The 20545-nt window shown below is 48.7% G+C and overlaps 1 protein-coding gene across 1 annotated transcript; it reads right to left on the bottom strand.

The window, feature by feature from the left end:
• Positions 1–6606: 6606 nt before the first annotated feature.
• On the bottom strand, positions 6607–14322 carry LOC143348426 (uncharacterized). The gene is given in 4 exon segments (XM_076778613.1): positions 6607–6664; positions 6666–6861; positions 6916–7229; positions 14318–14322. Coding segments are annotated over 4 exon segments (573 nt in total).
• Positions 14323–20545: the final 6223 nt, after the last annotated feature.

Here is a 20545-nt window from a genome sequence, read left to right as displayed (position 1 = left end):
GTATACCCCGAAGAGAAGAACGGCCGGGTACGAGACAAAACCGCACTACTGTAAATGGTAGCAGCCTGCAATCATCATATTTCTTGATGATGGTCGGCCTGGCCTGCTACGTACGTACGCACGTATACACGGGGAGACAAGGAGGATAGAGTCGGGTCCCCTCGGGAGAGAACCACCAAGCCTGAACCGCAAAACCGTTCTGTTCCTTATTGCTCGGCCTCCGTGCTTCTTCTCTTCTCCGCCCTGCGTCGCCGAGCCTCGGTCCGGCAACGCTCGCCGATTGAGACCGCAGAACACTCAGGATACTCCTGCAAGACCATCTATACGAAACAGACGGACGACTTTCAACCTGATTTCTCCATTGACCCCGGCCTGATAGGCGTTTGAACCGTACGATTCGCCCGGGAGACGCGTGCGATCGCGAAAATCGCACGAGCCTCTGCCATGCTCGCTGCTAGAAACAGAATCGTTAAATTAAGGGGCCTTATTACCTTCTAAATGACTCAAAAGAAGGTAATTCTTACAAAGAAATTACTGAGAGACTTTCGATACATTCTAACATCTACGAATTACTCGACATGTACCAGAAATCCATTCCTACAAATCGATGATAATTTTAAAAAATACTCTCGATGACCATAAAAACATGCATCGAGTAAATATTTACCGTAATGGTTATCGACCATTGTGGATTAATAATTGCAAGTCTCGGAGTAACGTTAACGCGCGCCCGATCGCCATTAAAGTTGGCGCGTCTCCCGGTAAATCGTTTTAATTCGCGATCGATTCGGAAGTCGCCCTGGCCCGGTCATACTTTCTTTACCCCGCGGCTCGACCCCCGGAATCCGACCGAGTGGTTTGTGTAACCGTGCACGGAATTCCCGCCATAAATCAGATGTTGAGAAACGAAAAAAATGCGGCGCGCCGTTGTTCGTAGCCCCCGGTGGCCCGTGTAGTATTTCGCGGATTGCGAATGTTGGCAGTATTTCGTGGGAGTTTCAGCCTCCTCGCTCTTCCCTCTCGCGGCCCAGAAGCCCCTTGTTGCACGGAGAAACGTAACGCAGGGAATCGGGAACTTGCGGGCCCCCGGGACCACCTCGCGGCTACAAATTGCATTGTTCGGTCGTGTTAGCCGCGACGGTCACCATACTTAATGGTATTCTTTCTCAGTTTCGTCCCGGGAAGAACCGCTATTCCCCCTCCGTTGTATCACCCGGTGCGTTACGCGATCGCCATCGATTTGGTTTTTAATTACTCCATTACTTAGTAGTCGAATCACAGATGAATTGCATGGTATTTATGAAATTTCCTACATTTCTAAAATTTGTTTCACAGGTCTGTAACTTCAAAATCAAGGACTTTTAAATTAAATCGACCCCAAGAAAAGTTTTATTTTTCTCTTCCTGGCGCAAAAGCGATTAAAACGGTCTGCGCGGGTAACGAGCGACGCGGTTTCCGGCCAAATATTTTCACCTTTCGGGGGATTAATTAAAGAGCCCGCGGCGGCTGGGAATCCGGTGAATCGGGCGCGATCAATGACGAAATAAAGCGGAGATTTACGAGGCAGGGTTGCCCGTGAACGAGGCTGGTCTTTAATCAGGGCAAAGCAGAGTAGCCCGGACGTTCGCGGCGGCGAGCCCCCATGCGTCATTGGATTAAGATTGTAACCAAATTATTCATCCGGTAGACGTCGCGCGTAAGATAGGAACACGAGCGGGAGCGCGGGTACGCGCGAAGGCGTTGCTTCGCGGTAAGCGATAGCACCGGCTGATATATGGGGACCACACAAACCGCGTAACGGGAACTTAAATCAGAATTAATAGCGCCCTACGTGGGACGTTTTCAGACCTTCGCGGTCGCGAGTACGCCGGGCGATAAGGCGATAGATTAAACGAAAAATGAAAGAAATCAAAGGGCGAGGAGAGACGACGGCGTGAATCGAAAATCCCGACGGATTACAAGCGGTCGTTCGCGCGTGCTAATCCTCCTCGCGCGTAGACCACGGTTACGATCCGCATACTCGCACCGATGATTTAACGCCACCCGCGGATCCCACGATTAGTAATCGAACGCCGGCTTTTTCCCAGACCCGATTAACGGCGCCGGCCATCCAAGATTACAAGCGACGAAATGTTGCAACCGAGGATCATGCACCGAACCGCTACTCTTTGCGGAGGGAAAATTATAAAGGAGGAAGTCCTCCCGCTAAACAGGAGTCACGATCGCTGGTGCAGGGAAAACATCATTTATATTCAGTCCCTGGATTTGAATTTCAATCCTCCGATTTCTACATTTTACTCTATAGAGTCACATATTTATATACAGAGAAAAGAATCCCTACCAAAAGGGCCACCATAATCTCGATCGAAGGTCTTCGACCTAATAAGATGGAAAGAGGCCAGACCAGACATCGTTTCATCTCCCCATCGTTGCAACAATACCAACTCGAAACCATAATCAAAGAAACATATCATATTTACTAAAGACGCTATTACAAAATGTACACGGTATTCAATCTTGAATGAACCTGCAAGAAAAGAACTTCGAACGCTATTGGAAAAACTGTAACAGAAGTTTCATGCTCGGAGCTTTCCCGACCCACGACGGTGCAGAAGGCGTGCAGGAGGTTGGGGGGGAGAGAAGAGGGAGAGTCTGGAGGGAAAAACGAGACACAGAAAGTAGACGGGTCTCGAGAAAGAGACGAGGAAGAAGGAAGTGGAGTCCGGTGAGTTCCGTGGAGTGCAGCAGCGAGAGAGATTTTCTCGTGCCGCGGCGAACGTAAACCGATCCGCTCGAGATGGGAGCAAATGACAACGCGTGCTTTGCATGTCGAGGGCCCTTCTAGCGGATACCGCGAGTAAATAAGGCGGAATCTGCACGTCGCATTGTTTGACTTTCCGGACGGGCGTCTAGGGCGACGACGGTAAAGGGGCCGACTCGCCGCGGACGACAAGACCGCGAACAGAGACGATCCCCGCTGATTTGCCAGAACCCTTCTTGGAAAAGTCGGTAGACGAGCCTCGAGTTACCGTTAGGCCAACGAACAAAAGGGTCTCCTTGCCCGGTGAGCGATTAATCTTCGATCAATCTCGGAATTCCGCAGCCCGGAGGCTCGCTCGTACCCGATCCGACCAATGGAGCATCCTATTTCGTTCGGGACTTTGTTTTCCCCCGAAAACACGCGAGTTTCCACTTTCTATATTACGGTAAAAGTTGCATACCATAGAGCTAAAGCACCAGTCACGGTATTCTTTCTCCGCTTTCCATCGCGTCGAGGCGGAACAATTCGCGCGGCAGGTGACTCGTTTCCATCGTTCGACCGTGATTTTTACCCCGAACGGAATAGCTGAAACGGTCGCAGCTGTCTACGCGTTTTACGATCGACGACCGTGATCCGCGTCGAAGCTGAAAAGACGCGGCGAACGCACCTGCACGCTCTCGTGGATCGTGACCCGCAGTCAGACTTATCGCGTGTAATACCGATAGTACTGTTTGCGCTAGCCGAGAAAGTTTCTTTACAACTGGCCGTTGTAATGGACGCGCGAGGATTTCTCCCGCGGCCACTCTGGCTCCAAAGTACGCCGGACGCGTAAACCATCCTCGAACGGACGCCATTTTGCCGTGAAATTATATTCTCTAATCAATAAAATAGCTAAGATTTTCTTAACGTGAGACGGTATCTTGGAACATATAAACTTGGGCCACTGAAAGGAACTGAAAGCAGACCTGGATCGGTAACGAAATTGAGTGCACTTGTGAAAAGTATCAAAATGTTAATTGCATATAATTTGATACGAGATCGAACGAAGCAACTTGAGAACCAGAATGATGCCTGGCCCGTTCTGTTCTCCTGAAACTGTCGTTCACGACACCACGCACTTCGTATGCTGTTCGTCCACGCACACACGAGTGTCAGGTCGGCGTAGAAACCCGGATACGATCCACGCCTGGGGATCCACGGTCGAGAGTGTCGGGTAAGAGCCCAATTTCGAAGACGCTGAAGAATTCGCGATGCACGCTGAATTTACCTGGGAATTTAAATAATCTATTGCGTTCCTTCGCGCGATCTCGCCGACCATCGATCTGTTTCACGTGTGTCGTCGTCAGAGAGGGAAATTACCCTCGTTCTGGAACGTCGAGGGATGGGAATCCTCTTCCTCCTCCTGCTTCTCTACTGTCCACTTTGGCGCGAGATAATCGACCCCGATGTCAAGAAATCGTCACCTTATCACTATTGAAATTTCATATATGTCTATTTTTTTATATAAACACCTTTGCAATGTTGTAGCACCTATGAGATTACATCACTTTATTACGTATTCTTACTCTCGAGTGGGCTGCAAATATTTATGCAAATTTCAAACTTGTACCAAACGTGATACGTTGTTACAGATACTGTTAACCCCTTGACGCTCTCATTTTTTCATCACTTTTTTGTAATTTGTGTCTAGACTACGTAATAGCATGATTTTGGTTAAGTACAAGTTCCCATCGGGTATTGCTGCCCGAGTCAGTTATGGCAAGTACAGAATAGGGAAAAGGAAGGTTCTGAACTTGGACCTTTGCCTTTTTCGGAGGAGAGCCGCGCGGAATCGACCCTCGAAATCGGGGAATGCTGGGAGCCCGCGGGACAAGACGTCGCAAGGATGATGCCAGCGGCGATGAACGAAGCGACAGAATAATCAGCACGGTGGGACGTCGCCGGACAAGCGGATACGCAGGTGCGGAACGCGCTGCCACGGGCCTCGGCGAACGGATAATCGATTAATCGATTGTGCGGTCATCGATGCTAGCAAGGCCCCAGGGGCGACGCGGGGAAGAGAACTCGACGGCGCTGAGACGTCGGAAAGGAAGCAGCGCGCGGCATTCGAGCGCGCGTCCCAACAATTAGCCTGAGAACGAACGACCGAGCTAGCGATTTGTCGCGCAAGATTTATAGCTTCATACATCGGCAGAGGGCCCTCTTCCACCCGTGGTACCTTCTGGGCCGCCTCCTTCGCCTCGCGACTTCGATCCATACGCGGCGTTTCTGCGCGCACAATCGAGAAAGGGCCCCCGGCCCGCGTCGCGGCCTATCTCCATTCTCCTGCGTCCCTGCGCGGTTTGACGGCTGAAACTCTCGCGGATCTTCAACGAGATCAGCGAGATCCATCTTGCTCGGCTGTCCGAGGGACCCTCCTTAACCGTGACCTACCGGAATGTCTGAGAAAGACGGCCTATCCGCCGATCGACGAGCTTTCCGGTTTGCTCTTTGAAACTTTCATCCTTTAACGGAAGCTAACCTGCGAAGAATTAACCCTCCGGGTCAGCTTCGACGTTTCGTTTAAAAAATGAAGCAATCTTTTACAGGAGTATATTTCGCTTAAAATTTGTCGCAGTGCTTACGTAGCCTCGAGAATTAATTTTTACAGTCGTTTAACGAGAAGCCCTGTCTCCCCATGTATGGACTGTTAATGAACGAAAGCATAGACGAACAGTACAGAATACCGTTGCACGAGGGAAAAATGGTTGCCCAATCGTTGCGAGGGAACGTAAAATTTGCATTTAAACTCGGTCGTAAAGTACGTACCAAAGTCGAATCGATCGCGATACCGTTCCGACGAACGGTTTTGGCGTAATTGTAGCGAATCGACGGAACGATAAGCGCCAAGCCTCGATGCCGATATTCGTCGGTACGTTAAGGCAGGCCTTTTAATAACCACGGAAGGTTTAGTGTCGGCGGTAACGCCAATCTAATCTGCCTTTTACACCGGTACACCTACACGCCTAACAGGAAGTATACCCTTCCTACGGTGCATTATCCTTATTTACGCCGTTCTTGATACTATATTGCCGATAGGTCTTTATCTACGCCCGTCGCTGGCGCGAGAGAACGCGCCACGCGGAATAAAAACGAAAACGTCCGGACGGTACCGCGCGGATTTATACCGCAAACCGTACGCGGCGAATTCTCTCCTACGATCTCCGGTTACACAGATGCAGAGGTAGATACAGTGGTGAAGAAACAAGTGTAAAGACCGCTGTAAACCGTAGTAATTATGCGATACGCCCGGTCGGGCCTTGAGATCCGGGCGTCGCGTCGACGAACTCGTCAACTTCGTTCACGGAAAGGATCGATACCCTCCGCTGGGTGTTCGTAATATCTTTGGTTCCACTGTTCCCGGTAACCTTGCTAAAAGTGTACGAATGTTGGATGTGCGAACCCGCTAATGCTCCCCCGGTTTACGGTATCAATTATGAGGTTAAATCAATAGCATAGTCACCAAACAATCTGTTTACAACAGCTATTAGTTACACTTTCTCGCGCCGAGTTAGAAGATTCTGTCTAATTCCCCATTTTCGTTTATATCTCGTTATCTGTACATATCAATGATTCCTAATATTTGTCAGAAATTTGCGTCGTTTACCTTACCGTGCCTCGGGAAACAATATAAAACGCGAACGGAAATTTCCACGAACAAACATCCAAAAAGCGCCAAAATGGCGAGGAGTAAACGAGAAAGAGAGGAACGGCGCGATTTAATTGCGTGGACATTTCTTATATGGAAGTTATCGGGGACGGCGCACGTGCCGGGGGTCGGCGCGGAGCGGAACGAAGCAGAACGCTTAATGGGGCCCCCTCGCGCCTCGCCGGATTCGAATATTTTCAATGGCCTCTTCCGCGCTTCTTATCTAAATGCGATTCCCCGTTATCTAACCGTTGTCTGGACTCATCACCGGTCCGGCGTCTCTCTTACTTATGCCCACCGACCAGAGGAAGCTGCAACAGAAGAGGAAGAGAACTACCATCGAGAGGAAGAAGGTGGAACGCGACAAAGAAGAAGAAGAAGCTCGAGCCTTGCCAGACTTTTCTCCGTCGTCCTACGGAACGTATACGCAGCCACATATCCCGGTTGGTTGGTTCTCCACTTTAACGTCCGCTCTGTCTTCTCTTTCTGCTTCTCTGTTCTCCGGAGAGCGCAGGAGTCTGTACGTTGTACGTTCCAGCGTATACACAGAGGCCCCCGCGTTCGTCCCCCGTTGCCGCCGGAGATCGAGATGCAAAGGAGACCCGCGCCGCTTTTAAACTCGCCGCCACGAAGCGGATAAATTCGCCCGGGTCCCTCGATCTATTAATTCGAGCCGCCGTTGCATTCCTGCGGGGTCTCGACCGCTGGGGCTCCTCGACTCCGCGACCTTCCTGCTTTCTCGCGATTGCCTCCGCGCTCGCGTACGTACGCCTGTATCGCCTGTACGCCGAGCGTAGACGCGACAGCTCCGGAGTGTTCTTTTACCCGATACTCGTCGCCGGGGCTCGTCCGCCGCGGGAACCAGATCGCGACACGGTTTTACGACTAAGTCGCGATAACTCTTGCACGTCATTCGTCGCGATACTAACCGACTCGCCACTTTGATACTTGCGTTTTGGATGAAATGAAGCCAAGCGTTCGATCCTATTTGAAACACCGAAGAATCAACAAAATTAGGATCGTATTCAAGAAGAATGTGAAAGTTCAACGCCCATAAAAATTTTTCTGTTCCTTGTACTGAAACAGAAAATATTCTAAAGCATTCCCTGAATAGTATAGCAAAATTTTCAATCGATCTTGAGGCTGGTTTACGCGCAGCACACCCGTGAACCCGTGATACGTACGCCGTTTGGGAGACTTCAATGCGTGGTAGACGACGTACGCCGTTCGGGTGACTTCGATGCGTGGTAGACGACGAACTCTAAGAGTTGAATGAAACGTAATCGTATAAGAAAGCTCCACGGATATTTATATAATAATAATATCAATGTCGATCAGTTTTTTAAAATAATTTATATAAAGTAGCGCAGTTGACGGTCCAAATCGGAAACTTATCATCGAAATAAGAAATAAGGAATTCTTTTTCTCGCATATAATCGATGCACAACACGATGAAGGTGCCTATATTGTTATTTTTATTTCTGTACGCCTTTTCTTTCAATAATTGCAAGCTGCGTTTCGATATAATAAGCGTCCAAGACGCAGAGTCTTCAGTGCCAGGATAAAAATTCGACCCTTAAAGAATCGTGCCTGCAGAAACAGCGATAATACCCGTATGCTAAGCGTTTTTTTCGCAATTAGACAACAATGTTGAATACCACAGAGGCAACAAGCTAAAGGAGAACCGTACAGCTGCCTGTTTGATCGCGGCGCGACGCATGTTCGATAATCGAAGGGTCTCCCCCAGTCAGATGCCATTTCACCTCACGCGACATTTTTTCGATGGCTCTAGGAGCCGTTCCAGTGCCTATATATAGGACCTATAAAATCGCTCGTACGTGCCCCTCGACAAACACTTTATAACGCGAGAGTTTGATTAAGACAATGCGATATAAGCAATCGTGGTATAAGAACGAGAAACGTTCTTGCAGTATTTTAAATTGAAGTTACAATATCCTAGCTGATAGACTTTCGAGGAATCGCCGCGCAGTTGTGCCACGATTGCAGAGATACCCCGTGGGACGATGGTTTTTTTGCAACCTCTACGAGACCACCATTAAGTCTCGTGCAACGGAGAATCGATAGTACGAGAGACGCCTCTCTCGCTGAATGAATCTCTTACAAGCGAATCCCGAAAAAGGAAGAAAGGAAGCGACGCGTCACGGTCAAGTTTGGGTAACGAGTATCGCGGCTATCGGAAGAAACTGTCGTTGTAACCAGCGTCTGATCTGTGGCGGCGATGGCAGCCCGTAGACGCGAACGAGGCTGTGAAAAATGGTGTAATTTAATCGAGCGATTCGACACAGCATCGCCGCGACGTCCTTACCTGCCTAAGCTCTAAGAGGTGAGAAATGTTGCCCGTCCCGTGACCGATGTCTACACACCGCGCTGTCACGCACTGACATATCGCTCTGATAAAACCACGACCCGGCCAACGGTTTCTCCCTCGACCGCGGCGAGTCCTCGACATTTAAGTATTTCTTACACGGGGCAACGATTCGATAGCTAATGTCCCGGACGTCGCTCGCGAGCGTCCCGGATGGCTAGCCGTCGTCCACGGCGTCGTCTCGCGACGACCTCGCGCGTTGAACCCAGACACGGAGGAGGCAAACGTTCCCCTAAACCCTGACCCGTCGCGAGACCGATTAATAATCGGCCACCTCGCCTTTTCACCGGTTAACCGGCATCGTATGCAAACGACCGGGTGTCGGTGTTGCTCAAATAGGCCTCGAGCTCTCTCCTTTTCAGCTAATTATACTTGAAACGTGATCTCGTTGACCCTTAAGTGGATCATTGGGGTCCTCTGCAAGTTTGATTGTTTGAAAATTTACGCAATCCTCCATTAGTTCATAATTTTCTAAATGCTTTAAAGGAAAGTTGATTTCCATTTACCAATTTGGTAAAAATCAACGTTAAGTAAAATGATTCTGTTGAGATTGAGAGTCCACTTAAGGATTAAACGCGCCTCGTAGCTGTAAAAACAGTTAACGTTAGTAATACTCGGGATCTTGTGTTTCTTTTAGAATTCTTAAAATGGAATTATTATTGCTAATCCGTGCATTATCGAGAGTGGTCACTCGCGGAAACGTACAAATGCCCCGGGGCCGCGGAAAGTATTAATCAACCGGGAGGGGCGTCGAATAAATGTTAATCGCCGTCGAAATGTTGGCGTATCGGTGCAAGGGGACGAGGGGGAGGGGGTCAATTTTTCGCGGTTCGAGCCTACACGCGGTCAATAGCATTTCCGCCTCGATCCCGTTTGAAACACTAGACGGGCCGGCGGTGTAGCATTGAGTAATGCGGTGCGGAGTGGCAGTAATGAGGGACATTAATATGCAATGAAAATGTCCCTACGCGGGCCGTGTTATTCGAGTGCGTGGGGAGTGTGAAACGCGCGATACCGGCGAGATAGTGAGCCAATATTAATAGCGGCCCTTCATTGTTCTACGATACGAGCGGAGGGTCGGAAACGAATCCCGGTTTCTCGATGTTGTTGCTCTCCCTGGGGGGATAGAGAGGGATTTAAATTAAGCACCGGAGTCACCGGCGATGGGTGGGGAAGCGCGCTCGTGAGGAATGATCCGGGAAAGATTTGTCGACTCGGCGTTGGCGAAATCGCGGGCCGCTCGATTTTGATTAATAATAATATCGATTTCGCCGCGCCGCGATGGACAACCTCGAGCGACGCGCGTTAACGAACAGCCCCAGTAATAAATTGGCAACGATATACATTGGATATTAATGCGTTCGATATTCCTCTGTTGATTGAAGTACTTAAAACCGTATCGGCGAGAGGCCATTTTTCTCGACCCTGTTCCCCGACGCAATTAATCCGCCGTCGCTTTTCTATTACCTGCGGCCCGTCCGTCACGGCCGCGATTAAAAGTGCCAGGGTCTCGTTTCTCTCTCCTTCCGCGGGACGTTCACAATTAGGAAATGACGTTCATGCGCCGCGACAGACGTGTAATTATCGCGGTCTCGCGGGTGTGCATATTTCGATGGTTGCATCCGTTGGATCTCGGTGTACCCGCGGCTACCACGTCCACCAAAGACGTGGAGGGGTGCAAGATCCACGGATGCTCGGTTCGCGCGGAGTTCGGCCGGCGCATACCATCCTCTTCGTACAAATAACATGAGAAAGAGGGCGGCGAGCGCGGCTCGGAGCCGAGGGATTTGGCACGACTCGGTCTCGCCTCTAAATTAGTAATTGCAGCCTCCGTGACGTGGCGCCCCGATAAAAAGGCGGCTGTAATGCCTGGCGATACGAGGTCACGAACCGGGGCTAAAGTGAATACTTATCCGCGGTTCGAAGCGCACACTGGTTCGGTGCATGGACGTACGTGCACGACATAACGCGCTGGTTCGCGTGAACACGCTGCTCGCCGGTACGATCTCGTGAACGCGCGCGCGCACGAGCGACCGAGCCGAAGAGGGGGCGTAATCCGCGGCGACGTGTATTCCCACGTCGTGCTTTCTCCGCTGCTGGCCAGGGAGAACGCTCCGTGGATCGATGCAAAGCCACGGCCTCCGCTGACCGCGAGAGCCGATCGCTAATCCCGCGGAAGCGCGCCAACGATCTTCGCGATCGCTTGCCTGGATCGCCCTAAGCGAGGGGTCGACCGGTGTCGCCGGTCCGCGAGCTTTTATGGGTAACACAGACCGTGCAGCGAAATTAATGCATCACGATTGCTGCATTTTATGCTCCAAGGTTCGACGTTATGGGAAAACAACAGCTTTGCCCGACCGTCGCCATTTTATACAGGTTTCGCTACGTACATACGCTCTGGAGAGCTTCGATCTTTTCAAGCTCGGGGATATTAGTCGCTGGACCATCACGTATTGTATCTCATGGATTTTACTTTTCTAAACGCGATCTTCAAAATTTGCCTCCTCGTGCAATCGTACTTAGTACTTATTTTAATTTCGTATAAGCGTCATAAAATTTATAGTAATGTCGCTTTGGAAAATTGCATCTGTCACTTAGCTTGCAATTTCTAATATGAACAAGCGAAATCTCCAATGACTTACGGACGATAGTGTACTTCCAATTTCTGTTTCTATTCCAAAAAGGAAAATATCGAAGCATAGAAAAAATTTGAAAAAAGATCGATGATCCGTTCCCTGGAAAAACCCTCTTGAATCGGTGTTGTTGAAAGTCGAAATCGCAAAGAGGGAAGTGTACAAAGAACCAGTGGGAGAGGCCAGTGCGCGTTAGGCTCGTCGATTGAAATTTACAGGAAAACATACGTCGCAGCCTTATCTCAAAACCGTAGTCGCGCAACACCGACGTCGCTACTGGCTCCTGCTAAAAGAAAAGTCAAGTGTTAATTAATACCGGAGCCGCGGGTATCTCGCGCGCCGGCACGCTCGGAATGCGGCACTATTCCAATGTTTCCAGCGAACAGATCTAGAAATATCCTTAACGGGAATGCAAATCTGGGCTTATGCGCCGTTGGTATCGGCGCCCGCGGGCCGCGCGGGACGTAAACTCGGACCCGTCACCTTCGTTCTCGGATCGTTAAAGTACAGTCACGTTCGCGTGCACGACTCTAAATATGTAGATCCCCGAAGATTCAGCCGGTCGAGGCCGCGTTTCTGAATATTCCGCAGGCATCGCCGAATTCCAACCTCGACCAGCGGAGCTTTACGATGCACGAACGCCTCGGGATCGCCGAGTTACTTAACAGGTCGCGCGCATCTGATATTCGAAAAAATCTATCGCCGCCCGGGTCCCAGGGAGGAAACAGTTAGCCAAGCACACGTTCGCGATCCTCGGCGTCGATCGTTGCTCGACGAGCAATAATATCTCCGCGGACCCCGTCGTAATTAACGCGATTAAACTAATCATTCTTCGGAATTCTTCGCGTACGACACGCGCATTAACCATCGGAAAATTGCACACTGGCGATAAGCTCGCGAAGCGATCCTCGTCCTGACGCTTCGGGCAGAGCTCGAGGCTTGGTATCTCGTTGGACGCGTGCGATCGTTCAACACCAACAAAGCGTGAACGTCTCTTATCCTGAGTGCTCAAATTTGTCCATTGTAAAATCGGACACATATTTTAGGGAGACTTTTTATCGTGTGTTTTGAAATTGTTAATTTTTCTTGAGGGGTCGTAGATTCCTAGGAACGAGTCAGCTCTGTAGTACACAGTTAGAGAAACACTGGCCTAGCCTATACCCGGCTGATTGCCTATCAAATTTACGACACCGAGATATGGCGTTGGTTGTAATTGATTAATACCAGCTATTAATATTAGCTAGACTCGCCGATAAGTTTACTTACTAAATCTAAAATGAAACCACTTCTGCTTCTGCCTATTCCGCTTTAACAACTTTTCAACGGTCGAAGAGTGATCGATAATTATCGCAGTGTTTATAGGATCGGAGATATATCGTAAAGTCGCCAAGTAGCGATCGCAAACAAACGCCGCAACTCAGATTGTGAAAGAATATCTTTACGTAGGGAACTTGATGCTTCCTCGACGCCTGCAACGGGGCTGATGGAACGTAATAGACAGAGAAGTACCAGATGAGAGGCACAGTGCGTTTAACACTAGATTTACGGACGCTGATTGAATACCTGTTTCTATTGAAACCAGTCTTATTGGCGGATACATCAAAATGCGCTTTTTTGTTAATTAGTACGCGTATTCGTATCATTACATCGATCAAATTCAATATGAATTGGTGAAAAATAGTATTTTAGATTTCTGTAACTTTAAGTAGGAGATCTGAAATCCATCAAATTGACAGCTTCCGTGAGTCCGGGTATTAATCCTGGTAAGACTACTTAAGGCCCGTTAAGACGATATAGAGAGCCGGAGGATTTTCGTTTCAACATCCCCTGGTCGATTCTTTCGCTTGTCGGAACCTCGAGGGGAAAACCCCCGTGGGTTGCGGCCTCGGATTCGAGAGCGGACGTTGAACTCGATGCAATCACTACTCGAGATACGCCATTTTGGCTCGCGACGGCGGCACTAACGACCGGCCGCGGCAATAATGCATCGATATACGCGCGGAAATACGCATAAGGAGAAGCATGACGCGTTCCTCGGTGCGGGAAGGTCTGCACGAGCACGTGCAACGAGCCAACGAGGGGCAAAGCAATGCAACAACACCGACTGGGAGGGGTCGAGACGTCAGGTTCGCGCGCTGGCGCGTTTTAAACCAGCGATCTGGCCCGTCAAAGTCGGCAACAAGCGGCAGAGGGGCCGATTTCAATAAGCGTTCCGTGGATCGCCTTTTATTTATTTTTCCTGGCCCGCGGAGGAGCTAGGGCCGCTTCGAAACAGGCAGAAACGACGGAACGCTCGAACGAGGGGGTGGAGAGGACCGTACGCCGCCCCTATGCCGCGTTATAACGCGGACACCTTACCATTATTGCGTCCTCCGCGCGTTGGACGGCCGTGCGAGAGTGCAAAGATGACCACGCCAGCCGTGCAATAGGTTAGGCGAGCGCGACGCGAAATTACTGCCAGCCACGACTCGTCGATTTCGCCGTAGATCGGCCTTGGCTACCGACAATCTCGCCTCCATTACGTGGAGGTGTCAAACTCCGTACTTGCGTGAGATACTTGCGTGAGATTGCTCGGGATGACGTGCAGGAAACGCTCGAATCGGTTGCTTTTTCTTTGCATTTTTACGGAACTCGAGAGTCAAAGATTACCAGCTTTAGCTTCTTCGCTTATTTCCTTTGTTTGTCACGTTACTCGTTCGATAAGAACATCACCTGTGCTAGAAATAAGTCTATAGAAAAAGATTTCCATTAGAACCAAACAAATCATAAATTTTTCCAGGCGCCAACTTCTTAGCTTTACACTATACATGAACGATGAACGGAGGGCACAAAAATTATATAAAATGTACCTCATTTAGCCTCCTTTTCAAATTATCGCTACTTTTAATCTGAAACTCAGATTGACCAAATTGTTTGTAATCCAGGAGGGAACGTAACACGAAATACAAACTTTGGTTCCCCACGTTACGAAACGCGTATGATTGAAAGCAGCCCTCGTTTTTAATAAATACCCCGGTGCGTTCAAGGCTTCTAACGTCTTACTTTCACTGCATGTAACATTTACACTTTTATTTATACTCGTAACGCATACCGCGTCGTGCATCTTGTCAACGCTCATTGTTTGGGATTATAAATATCGACTTGTCGGTTTGGATGCTGTTCGGTGACTAAAGGCATAAATCTTGAAGACGCACCGATCAGAAAGCGTGGGTTAAACTGGCATGAACAAGAATAGAGATGTTCACAGTGAGCCGCAATGTTTCTCTACGAAACACACAAAGACTTTCGGAACGATACGATACACGAGTCGAGAATATTTAATAGGAAGAACAAATTGCGATAAAATTGCCACGTTAGTTTTGCTTTTTACTTGAAAATAGCTTAACGATATCTTTCGATGACCGACGAAACACGGTACGAGATACAGAATGTGCAGGTTTGCTGTTTGATAATTTTGACAAGTACGGTATTTTCGATACGTTCGGGGACGTGTTGCTATGGTGCCAAAAGTTCCAGGCGAAGCACGTCTTCGGCACGTGCATCACATTCTTCGTTCGCAGTAAGTTACGTGATTTCAAGCTGGGTCATTCGCGTAAAAGCTGCTTGTCATATAAAGTGTCAATAAGTGGTAGACAATGGTCGATACAGACGTAGTTTAAATAATGATATTATATTTAAACGAGTCGACTACGACCTGACCTGCATTTAGAACTGTTGAACTCTACAGCATCGGTTCAAGTAGTAAGAAACGTACATAACAATATTTCTATTCTAAATTTTAAATCGAGGAAAATATTTTGTAGATCTGCGTATACATGTAGGTGTATCTAATTGTAAGTGATTGCGTGTTTTTTGGTTACTGTATGAATAGACTAAGCCTCAATCAACAAATTAGAATCCTTGATTTTCGTCTTATTTTGGCCTCTAGAATCTTCCATTAAAATTTTTCCCAGGGGTGGCCGAACGCCCTGTATAGTCTGTAATTAGAATAACAAGTTCAGTGAGAATATTCAGCTTTGTTTATCATTAGACCCCGAGAGCTTGAAACAATTTTCTCTGCAAAAGAAAGTGTCACAATTTTGCTTGTATATGGTACTCAAACCGTTAAACGGAAGAATATGCACCACTGAACGGTGCAACGCTAGCGTAGCGCGAACGTTATTTCTCAATTTGCTTCTTTTGTACTGCACAATACAACATCGAGAACATCGTGCCCGAAAGCAACGATCACCACCGTCATTCTACGATCAGGCAATAAGGAAAACGTTCGATCGACGTTTCGTTCTATCGGTGTTTGGCCTCTGGTTGCTCGGAAAAATTCCGCTTCACACGCGAATCGAACGCACGCGGGTCGTTCCCGCCTGCTATTGAAATCAGAACGCCCCGAGGCGCGATTCCGATCGAAAATTCAATCTGCCCGTAGCCGTCGATCCGATCTAAGTGGATCGTTCCTAGGAAGAAACATCGCCGCCTATTACCAGGCTCGTTTCTCACCTCGCTCGTGCGGCCAGAAGGAGGAAACGGACAAAAGCGCGTTCGAGATTCCAATTCGGTCGGGCTCTCTCTACGAATTATGGCGGATGCTCTGCCCTTTTGCATACTCTTCCAACCGAGCGCCGTGCACGGCTAACCTTTTACCACCCGGAGGATCCAGTTCATTCTATTCGACTCGCAAATATCGCGATCTCTTGGTCCCGAAGTCGCCCCAGAGCTGATGTTAACGTCGTTAAGATGGAGGCGAAGATTAAAAGATCAGAAAAACCTTTTGCAACCTCTTTTAATCGTTATTGGAAACATGAAACGACCAGAAATTCTATGCCTCGATTTAAAAAAAAAATGTGAAACTCGAAATTCGTTGATATCGATGAATATTTCTTTAATAACATTTTGAGAAAAAGTGTTTGGTGCGTCTATGGGTCCATAAAGCGTTGGAATTTACTCGAAGCATTGTTCCATCCCGAATTGGAGGAATGCATTGGGAAATGGGGGAGCCGCTATCGCGATCCATCGGTTGGAAATGCGATTTTCGTTTGGTCTGCGAGCGACCGCGCCGGGGCGCCGATGCTCCGGCGTAAATCACCCGGCCACGCGGAGGTTTTCCGTTGCCAGCAGGGCACCAGGGCCCCGGCGCGGGCCCCATGGCGGTGTAAATGTATAAATACCAGCCACAAATCTGCCAGCCGGCTAATTTATAAATTTCACGCCGATCTCGTAAATGCGTTTCTGATTTAGCGCGTTTAAATTATCGCTAAACCACTTCTAACTGCCCGGCCGTGTAATCGCTCTCCGCGGCGCTCACGGCCCCCCGAACACCCCCTCCGTGTTGGTATTGCGGCTTTCGATAAATGGCGGCCGCATAATCGCGAACGATACTCCTGCGAGCGCCTCCCCTTTGAGCGCCGAGAAAATATGGAGATTGCCAGATAAGAGGCGACACCGGGATTTTCTGTATTTACACGTCGCGGCGCCGCGACGGCGCTTTTCGGAATGCTCGCTGTTTTACCCCTCCGTCTCCGCGGCTTACGCGAACGGGACGTCTCGTCGAGATTAACTGTTCCCCGTTGTGAAATCGCGGGACGCTCGGATCCACCGGTTATTAGCCACCATTTGCAGAAACGTCGCCTTTGCTGCCTCTCTTCGAATTTTTTTCAGTCATAGTTGCGAAAATACACCGGATAAATTGCAATATTGCGAGTAGCTGTTGGTTGGTAATAGTAATTAACGAGGTTTGAGTCCTCAAAACTCTTTCCTATTGTTTTACCAAAAGTGTCTGTTCCCCTAACCAGCCCCCCCTCGTTGGTTGATCCTCGACAATGCTCGTTCGCGAAATGAATCACATTTTATAGGGGTCAGCGTAGATCAGCGTGGAAAACCCTGGCGTCGATCCACGGTTTCACTGGTCGCGGACGATGGATCGATATCGAGTCGATACTCTGTCTCCTCGATCGTCCCGGCAGTCACTCGCTTCATAGAGGGTAATTGAAAATTATTTGGTAATACGCGTGATCGATTGCGACCCGTTAACTCGTTCATACATCACCCGCGTCCAGCCCCCTTCCCAACCGGACGTTTCTATCTCTTTCTTTTTTTCACAACCCCCCCCCCCCCCCCCTTCCCTTCCCTTTAACGCGAGAACGCTCGGTCGAAGCCTTAGCGAGGCGTCTTAGTGGGGTCAAGTCGACCAATAAATCCAATACGCCACGGTTCGTCCAGCGCGAGAGCAGCAGTTTTACAATTCATGAATTTATTATGGGCACCACCGAGAATACTGCGGGGCCTCTGCTATTGATTTATCGTTACGCTTGGCCGACTACGAACGTGGTCTTCTTCTCTGGAGTACGCCCCTGGCGGGGTGAACCGCGGCGGGAGAAAATTAAGCTCAACCCTCTAGATACTTCCTACCCTCCGCGAAATCTTTCGAGCACGCTTCGTAGCGGGGCGACAGCCATTTTGGTAATAGCTTCTTCGCTGAAGATAGATCGTAGATCGTAGGATGGACCAGACCTCGCTTTCAGTTAAAATAAGTAGGATTGTGAATGCTCTCGTAATTAATTTATGATTCAAAATACTTCTAGTTATTACTTAATATTCTAGAGTTAAAAGCCTCAAGAAGGTAAATAATTAAACCAATTGGATCGATTCGACCTCTTTCGAGGAAGCTTAAAATTTCCCAAAATACGACAACAAATCATTCTCTGTCACAGAAACAAATATTCCAAGCTTGTAGACGTAACGTTTACACGATGAAGTTACTGTTCGCATTAAAGACTATCGATTAGGAGATTTCCAGGACGTGTAAGAAAAATACACACGCAACGTTTACACGATTGAGTTACGAACCTCGTTATATACCGTGTTCAGCGCCGTTAGAATTTCCCTGGGTATCCGGTCGTGAGCAGTTTCGAAACGTAACGTTGATTATTTCCGACGAAAAGTGGAAGAAACATTGGCTATTACCGAAGAAAAATGTATTCGAACTCATAGATAGAACGTTTACACGATTGAATTACGTAGCTCGTTAAATACCGTGTACGGCGCCATTAGGATTTTCCTCGTCGCCTCATTAATTGTGACGTTTCCGGGAATAACGAGAACCATCGATTTTAACAAACAGCCGATGACGAAGCAACTTTTTATTTTTTATTTATTCGTTGTAAAAGCAACGGTCTCCGGATACTTACAATAGCCATCCGTTCCTAGACAGCGGGCAAGAAAGTCGTTCCCTATCGCCAAACATAATGCACTCGAACTTGCGAACATGACGTTTACACCTTCGAGTCGCGAAGCAGTTACTCCATTAGTCGCGTGAAATTTTCGTGACGGGGATTCATCAATTTCAAAGGTAGGACAGACGTTTGCTCTTATCGAGGAAGAATGGTTTAGAGATTGAGTTACAAACGACGTTAAAGACAGCTTATGGCGTCGTTAGGCTTTTCCCGATTACCCTATCCTGTGAAATTTCCAAAAGATAAGATATATTCGCTATCGTTGAAGAAAAATCGATTCCAACTCGCGAACGTTTGCCCAATCGAGTGCCTCATCAAGTATCGTACAGTCGCCGTTAGAATTTCTCTATCCTGCTGGTCCTGTGAAGTTTCCGTTTAGAAATAGTGAACATATTGGCTGTTGTCTCAGAAAAACGCCTTCGAACTCGCAGATATAGTGTTTACGAGTCTCGCGAATCTCGTTAAATATAATATACGGTACCGTTAGAATTTTCCTAGTTACTCCATCGATCCAACATAACTTTCCAAAACCAGGATCCATTGCTATCAACGAAAACTGAGAGAAAAATATATTAAAACTTACGAATATAGATTAGGAATCTATGGGGCCAGTTAGTGTTTCCCTCGTCACAGGGCCAGTGTCGCGAATTTTCCGAGTAGCAATGGCGGCCATGGACGATAGCCGAAAGCGGAAGCGCGTCGTTGTCCATGGTTAAAGACGACCTCGTCCCGCGGACGCGCGGCAACCACGAGGATGCTTCCACGACTGAGGGAACCCGAGGTCGAATCAGTACGCGGACTTACCGTAGAAATCCCGTAGTTCATTAATCAAGCAACGCCCGGAGTCGGAATGCCTTCGTATTTCGAGAGTTGCAGTCCATTTATCACGGCGGAAACGTATTTGTAGGCAGTGGCTGTGCCCGCTTCGCTAACAAGTGGATACGCTGTCCCCGTGGATGATGTAGCACCGGCTAGGCACGGGGCCCCCTACGGCGTCTGACACCTCGAACCTTACAACCTTCGAACCAAACTCTCTCTCAACCCCGGCGTACCCCGCGTTTAACGAATTTTCTGTGGAAAAGCTCGCGGGTATAAAAACTCACGGATGATCGAGAGAGAGAGAGACGGAGAGAAGAAGGATGAAACTGGTAGAGTTTATAATCGCTCGTGGATGTTCTGGGTGTCTGTGACCGTCTACCGCGACTCCTTTGGCGGCCGGTTTCGAAGTCGTCGCCGTTTCCGGTTTCGGTATTCGCGTGATTTACAGGGAAAAAATCTACGTCAGACGGCCGGCATTCAATCTTCGAACCGCGAGCCGAGACCAGCCGCGCTTTCAGCGAATTTTCCGGGCAAAATGGCGGGGAATTCAGCGGATTAGCGGCGCGCGAATCTCGTCGCGACGAGAGGGTGTAATTTATCGAAGCTCGCGAGCCTGGATCAGCGACGCGTTACGTAAGCTACAAGTTGTAGAGTGATTTTTTTCGCGTCCGAACAAGGTGTAAATTAAATATTAAAATGTCGCTGACCGAGGAGAAAGAAGCATCTTCGGCACGAGCACATTAGACGGGACGTTTATCGATGATCCAGGGATAATTAACCGTTCGAGCGACTTGCGTGGATCGCTATTAGCATCGTTTTTCTCTGTTTGGTTGATTACAAGGGCAGCGGCGAGAACTGTTTACCCTGACGTAACCTAATTGGTCCGTCGTGCATCAGGATGAATTATGTAACATGTAATTGTGTCTGTATCGTGACTAGCGATTGTTAGTGCAAAGTATCCTAGCGCCAAGTCGTGTTCGTGTTCGCGTTCGCGTTCGACTGTAGATTCTTGCACGATGGATGATCAAATTG

This window comes from Colletes latitarsis, chromosome 2 (genome assembly GCF_051014445.1).
Source record: "Colletes latitarsis isolate SP2378_abdomen chromosome 2, iyColLati1, whole genome shotgun sequence".
In the NCBI taxonomy this organism is placed as follows: Eukaryota; Metazoa; Arthropoda; class Insecta; order Hymenoptera; family Colletidae; genus Colletes; species Colletes latitarsis.
The sequence above is the reverse complement of the archived record's forward strand: the minus strand, read 5'-3'. Positions and strand labels throughout refer to the sequence as shown.